The sequence below is a fragment of the Cotesia glomerata genome, linkage group LG5 (assembly GCF_020080835.1).
Source record: "Cotesia glomerata isolate CgM1 linkage group LG5, MPM_Cglom_v2.3, whole genome shotgun sequence".
NCBI classification, from domain to species: Eukaryota; Metazoa; Arthropoda; class Insecta; order Hymenoptera; family Braconidae; genus Cotesia; species Cotesia glomerata.
Window position 1 is genome coordinate 25,578,015 of NC_058162.1, and position 21,783 is coordinate 25,599,797.

At 26.0% G+C, this 21,783-nt stretch overlaps 1 protein-coding gene across 1 annotated transcript in view; it reads left to right on the forward strand.

Annotated features, from left to right (window-relative positions):
- Positions 1-20,923, forward strand: part of LOC123265186 — a 38,793-nt gene extending 17,870 nt beyond the window's left edge. The window contains exons 2-3 of the mRNA XM_044728828.1: positions 15,462-15,671; positions 20,240-20,923. Of these exons, the coding sequence (XP_044584763.1) occupies positions 15,462-15,671; positions 20,240-20,574 (545 nt within the window). The 3' untranslated portion in view covers positions 20,575-20,923. The remainder of the gene's footprint in view (positions 1-15,461; positions 15,672-20,239) is intronic.
- Positions 20,924-21,783: the final 860 nt, after the last annotated feature.

Here is a 21,783-nt window from a genome sequence, read left to right on the forward strand (position 1 = left end):
AATTAATTAGAATTTAATAAAAATTTATATGATAGTTGTTCTTATTACAGATGATTAAATATATTTAAAAATAATTTGGGGTGTCAATATTTAAACCCCTGTCACTAATTGGGGCTTTTACCTTAATTTTCAAAAGAAAAAAATTGACTTTGAATAAGGAAGTTATTTTAAACAAACTTCAATTGTTTTAATTAAAGTAGAAAAATTCTTGAATTAAAAAAAAAATTTTTTGGAAAAAGTAAGCGTGAGGTAATCGAATTATTAATTTATTTAGAGGATTTATTCATGGTGAAGTAGATTATAAATTATTTTTAAAATCGAAAGTAAGAGTCAAATCAATTCTCTATTCAGGGTCGTTAATTATTTGTAGAAGAAATAGTATTATGGTTTTTCTTTATTTTATGAAGGTTAAATATGGGGCAATTTATGCAAAAAAAATCTGAAAGTATAATTAGTAATGACTAAATCGTTGCGAAAGATTTTATTTACGTAAAAAAAATAATTTTTTAAAGAGTAAAAATTACTAGTTTTTAAAAATGCAGATTATGAAAAAAAATTTTTTTAGTAGTATGAAGATTTTAAAGTTGTAATTTTTTTAATTTTAAATAATTAGACTTTTTCTTACAGTACAAAAATATTTAAAATGTTTTTAATATTGACTCTTAAAACAGTAAATAAATTTAACATTGCAATAAAAAAATTTTTATAGTAATAATTTGATAATTTTTCATATTTTAAAATAAATTTTCCAGGAAAATTAAAATTTCATTCGTTTTAATTATATTTTTAATAATTAGACTAATGGTTTTTTATTAAATTTTATAATTTAATTCTTAGCTCTGAACTTTATAAGTTGAAAAATTTTATAATTATTATTATTAATTGTCACAATTAAAATTACTGTAACTTTCGATGAAATTATCAATTTAAAGAGTATGCAAAATTATTTTAAGTCCCGAGTGAGTTTAGTGAGGGAAAGAAAATAATTTTGAAAGAATTTAATATAAAATATAAACACTTAGAATCTGTCCGACCGAACGGATAGAAAATGAAGGAATACCGATTGGGACTTAAAATCATTACGAGCGACGGAAAATAAATCTTAGAAAATTTCCGTCGATTATCATCCAACAAAAATTAAAAAAAAAAAACATTTACTGACCAAACTTTTTGCGCAAAAATAAAGAAAAATTCAATTCAATCAAATTTTTTCAATTTGAATTTATCTATTATAAAATAAATGTCATCATTCTCCTTCTTATATATTTACGTTTATAGAAACAGCCATCAATGATTGGTAGCAAAAATAATCAGCATAAATAATAATTAGTAATCTGCGCTCGCACTTTGATCGCGTCATATTTTTTATTTAAATCGCCGCGTGACTTTAATATCAGTGACTTCAATAGTACTTAAAATATCCATAATATCCATACATTAATAATAACATCCGATAGATACCCAAGTTATTAACTATAAAACTCAAAAAATATATCTCTCTATCACACGCAGAAAAAAATTTTGCTAAGATAACCTAAGATATGTTATGGTAACAAATGAATTTGTTAACATAGGGATAACAAATTATATGTTAAAATAACAAAATTTAGGTTATAACAAGTTATTGATATGTTATAACAACAAAAAAGTTTTGTTACTACAGCAAAATCTTTAAGGACCTTCCCAAGTAGCAGTTGTGCTCAACTTTAAAAACGGTCTCCCCATATAAACCATACTATAAATGCAACAACAAAAAGTTGCGATCCACTGTACATTTTCAGTGGCGCGAACGTGCGCAGAAGTCCAAAAATATACCCATTGCGTCGTTTTTCCGATCTGGCAACATTGTAATCTCTTTCTGTATATTTTTATTTATATTTGAGTCGAGTGTAATAGAGTTTGAATATTTTAAGGTTACTTTTATTTTGAAGAGAAATTAATAAAAAACAATTTATTAATAATGACTTAATAATGATAAAGAAATTAAAATCACCAAAAAAAAAAATTAAAAAAAAACTTATCTAAAAAATAATATATTTCTAAAATGTTTCATTTTATGTTAGTAAATGAAACAAGAGTTTTTATACAAATTATATTGTTAATTATATTTTTGAATCTATAATTATTAATAATGTTAACATATGGAGTATTAATGTTGAAAAATAATTCATAATAAATATTCCAGAGATTTACGAAATCACATTTTTTTTACAACATCCTACAGTTAACCTATTTGTGAGCAACTCGCATTTATTTACAACTGCTGCGCCTTTAGGGTATTTCAAACTTCCCGCCCAACGCAACGTTGCCAAGCCACCATCTCTCTTTGATCGAGTAATGAAAAAAAAGTGAAAAGTAACTCACTTTCAACATTTTTTATAACTAAATGAATACCACTCCTTTTTGTTATTTTTTGAGAAATATGTTTATTATATGTTCAATTAACAATTTTCAGTTTTTTATAAAAATTCTAAGAAAATTACTGTAGTTATTTAAAAAAAAAGTGCGCTACAATGAGGGTTAGGATAGGGATCACATGTTAAATATGTGATTTTAAACTTTCGATTATTCAAAATTTAGCACCGCAAGAAGGGTTTTAAAAAATTTCTACGTATAAAGGACACTTATAAGTATCTGGATTCAAAATTTGAACGATATTCCAAGAAAAGTGTTTTCCTTGGGAACGTCCTTAAGTTGATTCGAGAAAATACTTTAGTTGGTATAACAATTTTTTTTGTTGAAATAGCAAACTTATTCTATTAAAATAACAAAGAGAATTTGTTGGAGTAACAAAGACAATTTGTTGAAGTAATAAAGAGAATTTGTAATAATAACAATGAGAATGTGTTGCAATAACAAATAAATTTGTTACAGTAAATTTTATAAGAATACATTCAAAAATACACTATAATTAGCTATATAGCTGATTTGGAAAATATTTTGGCAATAAATTAGTTTTGTTATTGCAATAAAATCACTTTGTAACAGCAACAAAATTATTTTGTTGCAACAACAAAGTCACTTTGTAACAGCAACAAAATGATTTTGTTAGGAGCAACAAATTGATTTTGTGATTTAACAAACTGGTTTGTTAGTACAACTTGAAACATTTTGTTAATCCACCTAATGGATTTTTTGCTCCAACTACACTCATTTGTTACCACAACATATTTTTCAGTTATCCCGTCTTTTGTTATTTCAACAAAATTGTTTTATGCGTGCATATATATCATTATTCGCGACATGACGACTCGGCGGACAACCTCAATGGAGTCATACGCTTCCTCATTTCTTAAAACCTGATCTGTGAATAAGAAATTCGTGACTTCATCTCCTTGGCTGATAGGATGCTACCGTAATATATGTGCTGCTACATCTATAATATAACTCAATATACATCGTATACTTAATAGTATTGGGTGTGATGAAGGAATCACCGATGAATATCACATGAATTATCAATTTTATATTGAAAAGATATAAAAGGATTTATAAGCTCCGCTCGGATTTAATAACCTTTTCCGCTTCTTTATGTTTTTTTATCTTCAAGGCTGTTTAATTACTCGAGATTTATTTTTAAATTTAATGACCGGTTTTTTTTATTTCTTTTTGTTTACTATTGCTCATTGCAAATATAATTTGCTAAATAATTCCGGTTATTTTTGTCTTCTACGTAAACTTTTATCTTAATTATCTCACTGAGAGATTTAATACTTTTAGATGCTTACAAAGTCATTAAAAATTACAATTTTCATGTTGAAAAATAGTTTTAGTAGACTTAAGTCCAAATTTGAAAATTTTCTGTGGAAAAAAAAATTACTATTAAATTCATGAAAAAAAAGAAAGTCAGGAAAATTTATCAGTCTTAAGTAAAATAAAAAAAAAAATTTAATGCAGCTTTATTATCAATAAAATATTATTATTAATTTTATAGATATTATATTTTGGAAAAAATAGATTTTTATTTAATAAGATTGAATTTTTGATTAATTTTTTTTATTTAATTTATTTTTTTTTTTTTTTGTCAAAAATAATTATTCATTTTTCACTTTTTATTTTTTATCAATAAATTATATAAAAATTTGCAAATAAATAAAATACAAAAACTTTTAAGTAGTTATTTTTTAAAATGACAAACTGTAAATTTAAAATTACAATCAATTATTATCAAAACTAATAACAAGTTTATATGGATCTTAAAAAGTTGTATCCAATTAAAAAAATAAAAAGTTATCGCAAAAGTTATCGTGCTTACTAAGTTTAAACAGCAGAATTGATTATTGACAGACTGCGGGTTTCTCGGGCAGTATTTTTTTTTTGAATTAGTTTATCAATGAATCGATTTAGAACTAGGTCAGCTTCAGAATTGATGGTTTATAAATTGTCGCACATGATTCATCTTACTTTTGTAGATTAATGGGATATTCATTTATAATATAGTCATCAGCGATTTGAAGTGACTCAATTATAAATTTTGGCGCGGTTTGAAGCGTGCAATTCAAGTTTTTTATTAAAAATTCTTTCTTGATAATTTATATTAAATTTTTTCTTTAAAATGTCTACTAATAAGGTAAAAGCCCCAATTATTTACATTATTAGAGACAAAGTTATGATTTGATTTTTTTTAAGCAATCAAATATCAATTTCGTTGAATTTTGTTTGTGGTAATGTCTCAAGTAATGTTTTTACTAATCAATTTCTTTTTTTAAATTATAATCACTGATATTTACTAATTAATTTTAAATAATTAAATAGAGTATTCAGATACACCAATTATTGGCAGGTTAAAAAACTGATTGATCTAGTTATTGACATACCTTCACCCCAATTATCGACACCTATACTAAGTATGCCTACAATCATCTGCTTATTCTTATTTATCCAAACTTATTATTAAGCAATCAATTTTATTAAAGATTATTATTAATAATTTCCATAAATGATTAATTACTTTTAAAAATATAAAAATTTATTTAAAAATAATTTATTTAATCAGAAGAGTTCAAACTCTTACAGTTAATTTTTTAGGTTAAAGTCAAAAAAAAGGCGTGATAGCGCTGTTGAATGGCTGTCAATATGAGATTCAATTTAAAAATTATCAACTAGTTATTGACACCCATTATTTAAATATTATAAAGCATACAATTAATTTAGATTATTCAATTTTATAAATTTTTCATATATTGTTAATTAAAAAAAAAAACGATGATATTATTAGATGAAGAAATGAATTTAAACTCAGCATTTAAAAAAAATGCTTTTCTAATCAAAGTTGTTAAGACAATAAACGTTCGTAAGCTGGTTTGATCAAATGGTGGTAACTTTATTTTTTTTTTTAATAATTAATATTTAATTAAATTAAAGTTTTTCATGCCTACTGGTCAAGTGACTAGTGAACCTTATTCAAGCCAAGCGATGGACATTCCATCTGCACTATTAATATTTAATATTTTGAACTAACAGTAATTTTTTTCGATTTTTTAATTAATTAGAATTTAATAAAATTTATATGATAGTTATTCTTATTACAGATGGTTTAATATATTTTAAAAATAATTTAGGGTGTCAATATTTAGACCCCTGTCAATAATTGAGGTTTTACCCTATTAAGTAATCAATTTTATTAAAGATTATTAATAATAATTTCCATAAATGATTAATTACTTTTAAAAAATATAAAAATTTATTTAAAAATAATTTATTGAATCAGAAGAGTTCAAACTCTTACAATTAATTTTTTAGGTTAAAGTAAAAAAAAAGGCGTGATAGCGCTGTCGAATGGCTGTCAATATAAGATTCAACTTAAAAATTATCAACTAGTTATTGACACCCATTATTTAAATATTATAAAGCATACAATTAATTTCGATTATTTAATTTTATAAATTTTTCATATATTGTTAATTAAAAAAAAAAAGATGATATTATTAGATGAAGAAATGAATTTAAACTCGGCATTTATAAAAAATGCTTTTCTAATCAAAGTTATTAAAAAAATAAACTTTGTAAGCTGGTTTGATGAACTGGTAGTAACTTTATTCTTTTTTAATAATTAATATTTAATATTTAGAACTGACAGTAATTTTTTTCAATTTTTTAATTAATTGGAATTTAATAAAAATTTATATGACAGTTATTCTTCTTACAGATGATTAAATATAATTAAAAATAATTTAGGGTGTCAATATCTAGACCCCTGTTAATAATTCGGGTTTTTATCTTATTAAGGAATCAATTTTATTAAAGTTTATTAATAATAATTTCCATAAATGATTAATTACTTTTAAAAATATAAAAATTTATTTAAAAATAATTTATTGAATCAGAAGAGTTCAAACTCTTACAATTAATTTTTTAGGTTAAAGTAAAAAAAAAGGCGTGATAGCGCTGTCGAATGGCTGTCAATATGAGATTCAACTTAAAAATTATCAACTAGTTATTGACACCCATTATTTAAATATTATAAAGCATACAATTAATTTAGATTATTCAATTTTATAAATTTTTCATATATTGTTAATTACAAAAAAAAAAGATGATATTATTAGATGAAGAAATGAATATAAACTCGGCATTTGAAAAAAATGCTTTTCTAATCAAAGTTGTTAAGAAAATAAACGTTCGTAAGCTGGTTTGATCAAATGGTGCTCTTTATTTTTTTTTTTTTTAATAATTAATATTTAATATTTTGAACTGACAGTAATTTTTTTCAATTTTTTAATTAATTAGAATTGAATAAAAATTTATGTGATAGTTATTCTTCTTACAGATGATTAAATATATTTAAAAATAATTTAGGGTGTCAATACTCAGACCCCTGTTAATAATCGGGGCTTTTACCTTATTAAAAATTTAAATGTTTCAATATTCAATTTTTTTTCAAAAAATTTTCTAATAATTAGACATGCTTGGCTTTAATTTTATGAAGTTTTAAATCTTTGATAAAAAAAATTTCTAAAAATTTAAACGTTTTAATATAAAAATTTTTTAACTCATATCAAGATAAAGTTCTTCAAAATAAATTTCTTAATGCAACAAAATTTTTTTCTGCGTATCGCGTAAAATTGACCTTAATAAGTAAAAAGCATGCCAATGCCAGTGAATCATAAAAAAATATCAGCCGGCCTAACTTAGAAAATAAAGATAAAGAATTCGGTAGCTTGATCTCATCTCTAGGTAATTGCTAGCTCCGATTGCGCTGACTGACTGTACCAAGTACGTGACTAGTTACACGTGCCATTACAAGTACACTCGGTAAACCGATCGCTGCAGATAGTTGCGCAATCGCAATAACAAAGTACACAAAGTTTTTTAAATATCAGTTACTTAGCTAATAATAAACCTGCGATATGTACTCAGCTATTATACACTTTTTCAAATCGCATTAACCATTAAATTAAACATTTGAATATTAAATATTTTCTTTCCCTAAAAAGGGGTCAAGATCGATTATTAATATATTCTTCTTTCGTCATTTGTATTTTTATCTACTCGATAATAAATTTATCATTATTTTTATTCAATAAAGTTTGTCATTATATGCAAAAACAGAAAATTACTAGTTTCGCTTAAATTTATAGTCAATTAAGTGACGAAATATTTTTTAAAATTCCTTCGCTGATAACCACTTTGCTAGCGTTGTTTTATTTTATTGTATTACTTTTAATATTTATTTATAACTTCAATTTTACTGAAGTTAAATATTTGTTCGCGGTGGGTCATGTAACAAATGACGATTGCAATAAATGAAACAAACGACCGATAAATACAAGTTTAGTTTGATATTTCAAGTAAATACCGCTGGAATTTCTACAAGCTAACAAAGATAAAAATAATAAAGGAAATACAGGTGACTAATGAGTAAAATACAACAGAAATAATTTTTTATTATTAAAACTTTAATTATTTTAGTATTTTTTTTTCCAAGAAATTATTTTATATCAGTAAGAAGTAAGCAATTTATTTTTTTTTTACAAAAAGTATGAATAGTGCAATGAGTAATAGCGCAATAAATAATTATTTATCAAAAAAAAAAAGTATTGTAAAATTTTACTTCAATTTTATGAGCAAGATTTAAAATTTCACAAAATTTTGTGATATTTATTTTAATTTTAATTATTTGTAAACTTATTAAGGACACGGAAAAAAGTAAACTGTAATAAATAATAGTCGATTTATAATAAGTAATGATCAACTGGAAAAAATTACTATTTCAAACAGTAAAATCGTGATTTTAACAATCACTTTATAATATTTATCATTTAAATGCTACAATTTATTATTTACACGGAAGAAAATACTATTTCAAACAGTAATATTCACTATGTGAAGGTCGAAAATGTTAAAGTATAATAATTAAGAATTTTGACTTTGATATTTATCATTTCGTACCTAAAAAATGATCGCGTAGTATGTACACTGAAAAAATAGTATATTACACACCTGTGGCAAGAAAATGAGAAATGTCTCAGAACACATATATGTTGCCCGAGGCGAAGCCGAGGTCGACATATATGTGATCTGAGATATTTATTATTTTCCTGCCATAGGTTTGTATACTACTTTTCTGTCCGACAGAGGCGGAAAGCGGCAATTTCGTTTAGCGCAGCGGGCCGAAAGTTGCCACTTTCCGCCTGGAGGGCAGAATAGTATATTACACACCTAGGGAAGTAAAGTAAGAAATGTCTCAGATCACATGTAATTGTTGGCCGAGGCGAAGCCGAGGTCAACAAACATGTGATCTGAGGCTTTCTTATTTACTTCCCGTGGAGTTATACTATTTTTTTGTCCGACGAAGGCGGAAAGCGGCAACTTCGTTTCGCGCAGCGGGGCTAAAGTTGACGTTTTACGCTCGGAGGGGAAAAAAATGTTATTTAGTTCTGATAACTCAATGTTGTTGAGCTCTCAGAGCTCTACGGGATTGTTCTCACGTTGCGCAGTAGTGGAGTGCGCTGACATATTTCATAACCTTCTAAAATGACAAACAGAATTATTTTGTTACTAATCCATATTATTAAAAATATATGAAGACAATTAAGTTCCTAATTTATTTATTTAAGGAAATAGGTTTTTTTTTTTTTTGTCAAATTGAATTTCGTTAGAACAGTTTTGTATTTATAGTTTTTCAAGGTTCATTTACAGTGACTGTTAATTTAATTTATTAGTTGAATATATTGTGATAAGTGATAAGTTATCGGAATACATTAAAAAGACCCCATTTAACACAAAATAAAATTTGTTTTCGTTTATTTATCTTTTCTTGTGCATATACGGTAGTGATTTTATGTCTAATATTTATTGATATAATTAAGAAAATAAGATAATTTTGTGACGACCTTATTTTTATTTTACAAATAATTTTTATTTGTAATATAAATTCTATTATTATTTTATTTCTATTATAATACTATTTTTATTTGTCATATACAATTATTGTTGGCAATATAAATTCATTCTGCCGCATGTATTTATTAAATTATCAATGTTAAATCGTAAAAAAAAATTATCAAGCAGACTTCCAAAAATTTGTTATAGTCTCAGAACGATCCTGTAGAGTTGTGAGAGGTAAATAACGTTTAGCTCTCAGAGCTCAACGATGTAGAGTTGCAGGAGCCAAACGGTATTGTTACTATAACCCTAGTAGAAATGAAATCAAGTTTTTAGCCAGTAACTGGCCAGTTTTACTAGACTTAAACCAGTAACTGGCCAGTGTAATATCAAGTTTCTGTCTAGTAACTGGCCAGTTTTACTAGAGATCTAACAAAACATTATGGCGGCTTTAGTGAAACTGTCAGTTTCGAATTCTGAGGTTATTAGGCGTTATTAAAATTGTCAAATAAATTCAAAATAATGTTTAATAAACGATATGATATAAAAAAGTTTCATTTATGTGGACATTATAAAATAGATAACATCATTAGACTGATAGACTAATAATAAATCTAACAATAGAATAAGAAAATAATTATTTTGAATTGGAGATTTGTTTTTAATGCCCACAGTCGCAATTTATATATTGTGTCATTTTTTTTCACTGCATCCATTTTGAAATATATACTGGAAATTATTTACACGTTAATAAACACTAATTTTGATTGATTTATACTGTTTTTCAATAATCATAATTACAATAATGATGCGTACAGGTTAACAAAAAAAATAAACAAACAAACACACACTAGTAAAGATACACTGTCGGTGTAACTAATGTTTATGACTTAGTTGTAGGTGGCGCGATTTCAAGTTTTTACTCGATATCACTGGCCAGTTACTGGTTTATATCCAGTGAAAACTCGATTATTTCTACTAGGGAAGAATACGTTAACCTACTGGAACTTTTTACAACTAACTAACTACTATAGAGTTCCTATAGCAAAATTTTTTTCTCCGTGTAGCATAGACTATATATTGAAACGGCAATTTTTACTGTTTGAAATTGTAATTTTTTAATATGAGAGAGTCGTTATTTACTGTAATGACAGCTACTAATCACATTTTCGATATTAAATGATAAACTTTGCACGGAAAATAGTAAAATATAATAATTAATAGTGGATTTATAATAAGTCATGACCAACTGGAAAAAGTTACCATTTCAAACAGTAAAATCATGATTCTAACAATCACTTTATAATATTTATCATTTAAATGCTACAATTAATTATTTACATGGAAGAAAATACTATTTCAAACTGTAATATTCGCTATGTAAAAGTCGGAAATGTTAAAGTATAATAATTAAGAATTTTGACTTTGATATTTATCATTTCGTACCTAAAAAATGATCTTATGATATGTAAAAAATATAAACTACAGTTACTAAATTTCTACACAAGCAACGTCAATATTTGCAAAGTAAAATGGTAAATTTTAATCGCAACGCTAAAAATCAAATTATAATGATTGATTTGCTTGGACTGGTAAAATATATATTTTAAGAGTACAATTTTTACTGTTTCAAATGTTAAATTTTCCAAGTGTGAGACCTTCCCCTTCTCCTCATAGTATAGACTATATATTGAAACGGCAATTTTTACTGTTTGAAACTGTAATTTTTTAAGATGAGAGAGTCGTTATTTACTATAATGACAGCTACTAATCACATTTTCGATATTAAATTATAAATAGTGGCTTTTACACTTTCTACATTAAGTTTTTTACTATTTACATTTGTGCCACCCTGATTTTCACTGTACTGTTTGAAACTTTAAAAATAAATCGGAATCCGAGTGAATTTTACAGTTTACTTCTTTCCGTGGACCGATGAAAATATAATAATTTTATATTTATGTATCTGTGTAAATAACGAAATGTAAATAATTTTTTTATTCCTCTACTGAGTGCAAGATTTGAATGTGTTAAAGTTAATGGGTCTATTGTGGGTACACGGAAAAAAAATCTTATGTAAAATTACTATAGTAACATCGTAATCCAGGACTAGACTTTCAGTATCTCCATTTTTACGATGCTGCCGTCTACAGAATACAATTTAAATTATTGAAAATTACGATGTTATTTAGTAAATTTTTTTTCCGTAAGAGCAAGTGAATAAGGACGCATACTATATGTTTTAATAAAAGAGAGACAGAGTCTAGTAGTTTGCGACGCCACCACCGAAAGATGACCAACTACTGTATCGAGGGTCTTATTATGTGACTGAACAGAAACTTTAAATATTCCCTCCGATAGCGTGAGGGGATAAACCTTGGACTTGAGGCGGAGAGGACACTGGGTTCGATTCCTGAATGATACAGAATTATTTTTTCGGTGACCTAAACTTCTTTTTAATTTGAGTGATAGAAATTTACGATGTTGCATCGTATAAATTACGATGTTTGAGTTCTGGCCCGGCACTGCAATGTCCTATACTAAAAATTACGATGTTTGCATTGTAATTTTTCGTACAATTTTCTTTCCGTGTAGGATTTCGAGGTCTTCAATATGAGATATCCAAGTTTAAGTAACAAAAGACAAATTACTCTTTTTTCCAACTTGAGCAATCAAAATCTTAAGCGCTTGTCACTAAATAAGACCATTTTTTTCTACAAAAGATCTTTTTTTACCACGCTTTTATTAGCTTCGCCTGTATCTATGTATCTGTCTATGTAACGAATCTTTGAACTGGATTTTCGGGCACTTCAAAACCTAGGATTATATTAAAACTTTGCACAGTTATCAAGGACCGATGACAATACAATTATTTAATAAGTTTGTCTGATTATCCTGACCAGGATCGACAGGATTTCCGGTTTTTTATATCCGAAGACACGGCAGTGCCGAGCGCCAAGTACTAACGCAAGTACTAAGACATTGATAGGTTAATCTTTGAGACGAGCTTATGACTAAGGTTAGGATCAACTAGGGACCTTTCGTACGTTTTACAATTTTTAAAAATTATAGTTTGAAAAAGTAAAATCCACGCTTTAACGGTAAATCGAACTAAAAAGTATAAAATAAATAATTGTTAAAAAAAGTTTAAAACGCGCTTTAATAAAAAACCAAACTAAAAAATAGAAAATAATTTTCAATGAGTTTTAAATAAGAATAGTGATAAAAAAAATGAATTTTAGGATAATAAAAGCGTAGTTTGGTTTTTATTATTTATCACTTAGAAATAAAGAGGAGGTAAATTTTATTAGAATTTATTTAGATGGTTTAAACAGAATAACAGTAGCTAGATAGAAGGCGACTATTTTAAAATTTTCTTTTATATTTTATTACCCTTCCGCTCTGTAGATGTCTACTCTAGTCTCCTCGTTCTTTACCTTTCTCATCTTGTCTTATAGTCACCTGGTTTTTTACACCAGACAAGACTATTGCAACTTGATCTAGTTTCTCTAAGCTGAAAATACTCGTATTTTGTGATCCCACTTGGGACAAGCGTACGGTAGATAAAAGACGGCATCAATCATTTTATTTTTATTTATCGCTAGTAAAATTCCTTTTTAGATTAAATTCATTTGAATAACGTTAAGATGAATTATTTTATTTTATCATCGCCACTTTTTTTATTGTTTTGCTTCTAGATACTTTTTTTGTTGCTGCAAATTTAAAAAAAAAAATACTTGAGAATTAAAGCATTTTAAATTTGCAAAAGATCAACAAACAATGCAAACGCTTATGATGTAAATTTTTATAATTAAGTTGCTTACTGAAAGTAATTTTATCCGAGTTGATTGCGCACCAAAAGAGAATAATATTGAATTAGCTATAAAAGTGTAATTTTATGCAGTTACACTCATTTCAAATAGCGTACGATGTTATTTTTAATTAAAATTATCTACTACCATTTCATTTTAATAATCATATCCTATATCCTATCATTACTATATCTCCGTGATCTGTTTATAAACATTTTATTTTAATTTAATAGAAAGAAGAAATAAGTAATAAGCATATCTAACTTTTTTTTTATCAATAATGTTAATGAGAAATTTATTTTAATTTATAAGTTTGTTTTGATTATAGTTTTCAATGTATACTTTACATTTATACATACGATTGAATTTTTTATATTAAATATTGACTTTTGTTAAATTGTACTGTACTTTTTTAACTATTGACATTTTTAAAGATATAAGCTCATCCCGATGTTACACTTATCAAGACCTTTCATTTGAGTACCCACATTAATTTTTCATATATTTATATATATTATATATATGTATATATGAAAAATATATCAAAATGCATGTGGGTACTCAAATGAAAGCTCTTGATGAGTGTAACATCGGGATGAGCTTATATCTTTAAAAATGTCAATAGTTCACGAGATACAAGGTCATTTCTTAATTATTGACATTTTTTAAGATATAAGCTCATTTCGATGTTACACTCATCGAAACCTTTCATTTAAGTACCCACATGGCATTTTTTATATATTTTATATATATATATATATATATATATATATATATATATATATATATATATATATATGTGGTATTTGTGAAATATATAAATATATGAAAATTTGATGTGGGTACTCAAATGAAAAGTCTTAATGAGTGTAACATCAAGATGAGTTTATATCTTTAAAAATGTCAATAGTTGACAAGATACAATGTTATTTCTTAATTATTGATCATTTTTCAAGATATAAACTCATTTCGATGTTACACTCATCGAGACCTTTCATTTGAGTACCCACATGGCATTTTTTATTTATTTTATATATATGGTATTTGTGAAATTTACAAATATATAAAATATATGAAAAATTGATGTGGGTACTCAGATGAAAGGTCTCGATGAGTGTAACATCGGGATAAGCTTATTATATCTTTAAAAATGTCGATAGTTGACAAGATACAAGATCATTCATTAATTATTGACATTTTTTAAGATATAAACTCGTTTCAATGTTACACTCATCGAGACCTTTCATTTAAGTACCCATATGACATTTTTTATATATTTTATATATATGGTATTTGTGAAATATATAAATATATAAAATATATGAAAATTTGATGTGGGTACTCAAATGAAAAATCTTAATGAGTGTAACATCAAGATGAGCTTATATCTTTAAAAATGTCAATAGTTCACAAAATACAATGTCATTTCTTAATTATTGACATTTTTCAAGACATAAACTCATTTCGATGTTACACTCATCGAGACCTTTCATTCAAGTACCCACATGGAATTTTTTATTTATTTTATATATATGGTATTTGTGAAATATACAAATATATAAAATATATGAAAAATTGATGTGGGTACTCAAATGAAAGGTCTCGATGAGCATAACATCTGAATGAGCTTATATCTTGAAAATTAAATTGACCTTATGAGTGATGGAAAATTTCTTATTTATTTATCATAATTTATTTTAAATTAAAATAATAACAATCATAGTAATTTTTTTAGAAAAAAATTAAGCATTATTATTATTTTTTTTATATGATAGAATTGGTTTTTATACATAATTAAGAAATGAGCTTGTATCTCGTAAACTATTGACATTTTTAAAGATATAAACTCATCCCGATGTTACACTCATCAAGACCTTTCATTTGAGTACCTATTTCAATTTTTCATATATTTTATATATTTATATATTTCACAAATATCATATATATAAAATATATAAAAAATGTCATATGGGTACTTAAGTGAAAGGTCTCGATGAGTGTAACATCGGGATGAGTTTATATCTTTAAAAATGTCAATAGTTTACGAGATACAAGCTCATTTCTTAATTATTTATAAAAACCAATTCTATCATATAAAAAAAATAATAATAATGCTTAATTTTTTTCTAAAAAAATTACTATGATTGTTATAAATAAGAAATTTTCCATTACTCATAAGGTCAATTTAAAATTCTAGAAAGTTCTTACAATTTTATCTAACATTATAAGACTAAATAATAATCTAATAAAATACTCTTTTAAATGTTATAATTATAATTAATATCTTTAAAAATAATCTTGGATATATATACCAATTTTCAGATTATCTGCACAGTTTAGCCAACTACGATTTCCCAGATTTCGATAAAAAATCCCCGAAGAGCAACGAAAGCAATCAAGTATCTCAAAAATATGAATCAAGAAGCGATGAATCACCTCAAGAGGAGCAAACAATCTCCGTCATTGACTTCGAGTCCGAGCTGAGGGAAAGGGGAATGGACAATGGAAATAAAGACGGCGATCATGATTTAGGTAATTAATTAATTAAATAATAATAAATTGTTGATTCAGCGTTGAAATATCTAACTTTTCTCCGTCGAAGCTAAGTATACAAAGTGGTTTAGCTCTCAGAGCCTTTGACTGGAACTCGGAACGCAATAGAAATTATTAAGAAGGTTCTGGTCTCGAGGAGTGTAAAAACTGGTTCGTTGTATATATAATTGTCTGTACAACTAAAGCGACAACCAACAACCAGCAACTAAACTGACTCCAGACGTTTCGACTATTTTTAAATTTGCTCAGCTGGTTAAGTCCCAAAAGAAAAAAATATTATTATATTTAAATTTTCTACACACGTACTGCAGCTCAAACATTATCATATTTTTTTTACTTGCTGAAAAAATATTGAAAAACCTGTTTCTCTGTTATTGAAGTCATTTTTTTATTGAGGATAACCGAGGTCAGGGTTCTGGGGAAAAAATGAAATAAAAGTGTAAGCTTGTATTTGTATTCACTTTCGAATCAGTGAAGTTTTATTTTTTAGTAAGTAGGAAATTATTTGGGAGAAATTTGTGATCTTTTTTATTAAAGAAAAAAAAATTTTTTTTGGTAAACTGAAAAAAGAAAATATAAAAAATATATTACGCTGGAAATTTCACTCAGAAAAATTCAGTAAGATACACTGATAGAAGGATTTATTAACTTTTAATAATTAAATATATTTGAAGACAATTATTTAATTTATTGAATTTTAATAAATATTTTTTAACATTAAATAAATATTTATTTGGGAGGAAATTACGTTTATTAATAGTTAATAAGTATTTATTAATAGTTAAAAAATATTTATTAACAGTTAATAAATTGTACTTAATAAATTACTTATTAACTGTTAATAAATATTTGTTAACTTTTAACAAATATTTATTAACATTTAATAAATAATTTATGAACTGTTAATAAATATTCATTAAATTCTATGATGTTAAAAAATCATTTATTAACATCTAAAGCTTATTAAATATAAACAAATCCTTCTATCAGTGTACTAATGAAAAAAATTTATTGATAAGAGTAAAAAGAAAAAATTTCTCAATAAAAAAATATCAATAGTTACTTTTCGGTTAATTTAAAGTTTACAACTTTTAACATTTTTTACTGAAATTTTTTAATTTTTTTGGAAAAAAATTGAAATTTTTTTAAGCTTACAATATTAAAAAAGAAATAAAACTTTTGTTTTAATATAAAAGTGATAAAAATTAAAAAAAAGTTGTTAATTTTTAAGATTCTTTGTTTTAAATTGCGCGGGCTTTGCGCGCATGCGCTGGAACGGTTCCAGCGCATGCGCAGATCTAAAATCATGTTATAAAGATACTAACCTTTGATTTCTTTGAAATTTGAAGCTATTATAATCGTTTTTTTACTATTTTCAAACAAGGTAACTTTTAAATCACTCAAAAAATTGTTTTTTATTTTAACTAGAATTTAAATTTGCGCACGCAAGCGCGCACCTGACTATAGAGTTTGCATATATTTTCATGCTTATGATATATTCGATCAATCACGTTACGAATAGTTTGCTTACATGATATATTTTCATATTTTTCATCTAAATTATAAAAGTGGATTAAGGAGATCCAAGTACCCTCCTAGTGTAAAGAATGTCTATAAAAAAATAATACGTAGAAATACTTTTGTTATGCATCTTAAAATTAATTTTCAAACTAATTAATAACATTTTTGAGGAAATTTCCAAAAAATTTACTCATTAAATAATTATTAACATTTAATTGACTAATAAAAAATATAGCACTCTGAATTACCGGTATACACTTGACAACACCGCAAGAGTGTCCCTAACCTTCAAATTTATTTATTTTTACTGTCTAACTAAAATGACTAAGATCTTCTAGCATTTAAAAAACCGCGGTTACTTATGCTTTGAGTAACTGCGCAAGCGGTGTTGCCAAGTCAAATACAAGACTTTAAAGAACGAAAGTTCCGAGTGATTTTTCATAAAAAATATAAAATATCTCCGTAATACGTTCGGAAAGCTACTTTTTTATTGTTTTAATCTTTAGCTTATTATTTTTTCAATCAAATTCAATGAAAATAAAATTGTTTTAAAATCGTTAATTGCATTAAATTCTTAACCAAATACACAGTTAGTGGAATCTCTATTTTACATGTAAAAATTACAATTTTCAAACCTAATTATTTGATTAAACATCCCGGAAACCTGTTTTTTAATTTTTCTATTAATTATTAGGCTACGTAGATTGAATTTACAAATTTTCAGGAAGTTTTAAAAATTTGACTACTTCGCTTGGATCTTCTTAATTTACTCAATAATATTTTAAGAAATCTAAGGTAAAAGCCCCAATTATTGACGCTATAAGAGACAAAGTTATGATTTCATTTTTTTTAAGCAATCAAATATAAATATTGATGAATTTTGTTTGTGATAATGTCTTCAGTGATGTTTTAACTAATGAATTTCTTTTTTTAAAATGATAATCAGTGATATTTACTAATTAATTTTAAATAATTAAATATATGATCTGGATACACCAATTATTGACGGGTTAAAAAACTGATTGATCTAATTATTGACGTACCGTAACCCCAATTATTGACGCCCCTACTGCACATGCGTCGAATCATTTTGTTATATTGTTATTTATCAAAAACTTGATATAAAGTAATCAATATTATTAAAGTTAATTAATAATAATTTCTATGAATGAATAATTATTATGAAAAATATAACAATTTATTTAAAAACTTATTTAACACTAAAACACGCCGAGTTATTTGACAGTTAAAAGCCTTGAATATAATCGCGTATATAACGTATTCCCTCGCGGTTTTGATAATGCCGTAAAAATACCGTAATTTTTCGGCATTTATGCTCATGCTGTATATTTACCGTTATAATTCGGTAATAATGCGGTTAAACTATAGTTGTTTTGGCCAGTTTTTATACTGTAGTTATCCAGTATATATACTGCACTTATACTGTACAGTTACCAAAAATATACTATACAATTACCGCATTAATGCCCAAATTTTACCCAAAAAATTCCAAATAATTACCGTAATAATACAGTAATTTTGCCGAATATTTTCTAACATAATGGACAATTATTAAAGATTTAGTTTTATTTTTAGTTTACTTCTATGTTAGAAATGAATAAAATGAAAAATTTCAAATTTTGCTTTTTATTCTCCATCGCTACTTTGCAAAAACAAATACTATTTTTTAATAAAAAATATGTAGAATATTATTTTTTAATTAGGTATTTAGCGATAATTAATATAAAATAATACATATGTTAAGTAAATATATTCTAATTTTAATTTCAATTTTTAATTTCTCACTTAGAAAATTGCAAATTTTCTAAAATCGAAAAGTTATATTGTTTCACATATATAATTATATTATTTAATTTTAAATATGCTTATCGTAAGATGGACGGTGTAGCTTAATATATATAGAATAAGCAAAAAAACAATATGGTATAGACCGGGTAGCTCAAATGGTAGAGCAGCCGACATGTCCCCAGGAGGTTCTGGGTTCGAATCCCAGTCCGAGCATTATTTAATTTGACACCATTTTTCAAATATGGTTTTAATATAGTCATTTTACCGCCTTATTACCGTAAATATGCCGCATTTTCAGCGTAAATGTATCGCATTTTTACGGTAAATGTTCCGTAATTTTTCGATAAAAAAACTGACCAAAACAACCGAAAAAATGCTGAAAAAATACCGCATTAATACTGTATAATTGCGACATTTTTTCGGCATTTACAAAACCGCTAGGGTTTTATACTTAAAAAAAAAAGGCGTCATAGCGCTGTCGACTGGCTGTCAATATGGGATTCACCATAAAAATTATGAACTAGTTATTGACTCCCATTATTTAAATATCGTAAAGCATGCAATTAATTTCGATTATTTAATTTTATAAATATTTCATATATTGTTAATTAAAAAAAAAAATAGATCATATAATTACATGAAAAAATTAATTTAAACTCGGCAGTTAAAAAAAATGCTTTTCTTACCAAAGTTGTTAAGAAAATAGACGCTCGTAAGCTGATTTGATGAATTGGTGCTAACTTTATTTTTTTTTAATAATTAATATTTAATATTTTTTTGCCCTCCGGGCGGAAAGTGGCAACTTTCGTCCCGCTGCGCTAAACTAAGTTGCCGCTTTCCGCCTTCGTCGGACAAAAAAATAGTATACACTCCTCGGGAAGTAAATAAGAAAGCCTCAGATCACATGTTTGTTGACCTCGGCTTCGCCTCGGCCAACAATTATATGTGATCTGAGACATTTCTTACTTTACTTCCCTAGGTGTGTAATATACTATTGAACCGAATGTGATTTTTTTCAATTTTTTAATTAATTAGAATTTAATAAAAATTTATTTGGTCGTTATTCTTATTACAGATAATTTAATATATTTAAAAATAATTTAGGGTGTCAATATTTAGACCCCCGTCAATAATTGGGGCTTTTACCTTAATTAATAATAAAAAAAATGATAATAATAATTTTTTTAGAAATATCAATAACAATAAATTGATTCCAGACGTAGACAAGCACAGTCCATTGGACCCTTGGTCAATAGTCTGGTACATAGGATCATTTGGTGGATTAGTGGCATTTTTTCTGATCGTAAGCTGCTCTGAATGGTGCTGCAGACGTGGAGCACGTACACTAGGTACACCTTACGGCGTGCCACGTTCTGGAGAAGCTGTTAATTCTAGTCGTGGAGTTACCGAGACACCACCTCCGCCTTATCATCTATTTGCACCGCCTCCGTACGATTCAGTAAACTACGCTGACCTAGTGGACAAAGCGTCGGGCGAGAAGCTGAATATTTATGTCATCTCAGTCCCAGTTCAATCCAATATTCCTGTATAGCCTCCGACGGCGTAAGATTTATCTATCTTATAAGTCTAATTATAATCACAATATAAATACTAATTATAATGGTAAGAATAAGTCTTTATAAGGAATTCGGCAATGATCCACTTGGACTTTTATTTCTATTTTTATTTAATTTAATGTTTTAGTCCATTGGATCCAATACTTTCTAGAAAACTGTCAGAAATTATTGACAATTTTGGTGATTTTATGTATATTTATGTATATTTTAGAGGTTGTATCAAACTATATCTTTTTTGACGTTACAAGTGCAAACTTGTGCCGCTAGATGGCTTAATAAGACCATACTATACATTTTATTCTCACAAGTATAGTTATTTAATTTCAAAATCATAAACTAGTCGAACTAACTTTACTCTAGAAAGTATCCAGTTTATTATTTCTTCTCTCTTTTTTTTTGTACTAAATAGAGAAATAACAGGCGATAAATAATTATAATTTTATTATTTTTTTTTTAATAATTATAACTTGGTAATTTTTATTTAATAATTTTGAAAATATATTATGTTTAAGGAAGTTCGAGCTAATGAGTCAAAATAATGTTAAAATTTTTTTTTAATTTTAGTCTTCCCAATATTCGTCAAAATTCTTTATTTTAATTTAAAATAATTTAAACAATTTAATGATTGATGATTTTTACTTATTTAATAAAGTAAAGTAATAAAATGACTTTGGTATTTATTACTTGCCGGAATAAATAAACAGATTTGGCAATAGCGCGTTTGATTATACCCATTACAGAGACGTGGATGAGTGTGTGAGTTAAACATTTCTCTCTCTGTAACTATATTTCTATCCCTTTCTTTTTTCTCAGCTGTTGACGCGATGTTGTCAAATCTTTATTCGAATAAATGGCTGACGATAAACCAGTTACAAACATAAAATTTGACTTTAAATATTTCAAAAATTATATCGGTAATGTATTATTATTAAATTGTTTTTATATTTTGCAATAATCCAAGTTTTGCGTGTATAGTTTTTTATCCATTAAAGTTGGGAGGTTAATATTGAAATAAATAATTAAAGTCTCGACAAAACGTTTGTCCGCCATAAGAGCCCGTGTATAAGGAGATAAAATATGTGATTTTAAAAATTTAATATCTAAGTAACTAAACGGTGAATCTTTTTTTAATTTTGGGATTAGATAAATGACGTATTTATTTATACGTATACTTAATTTCAAAG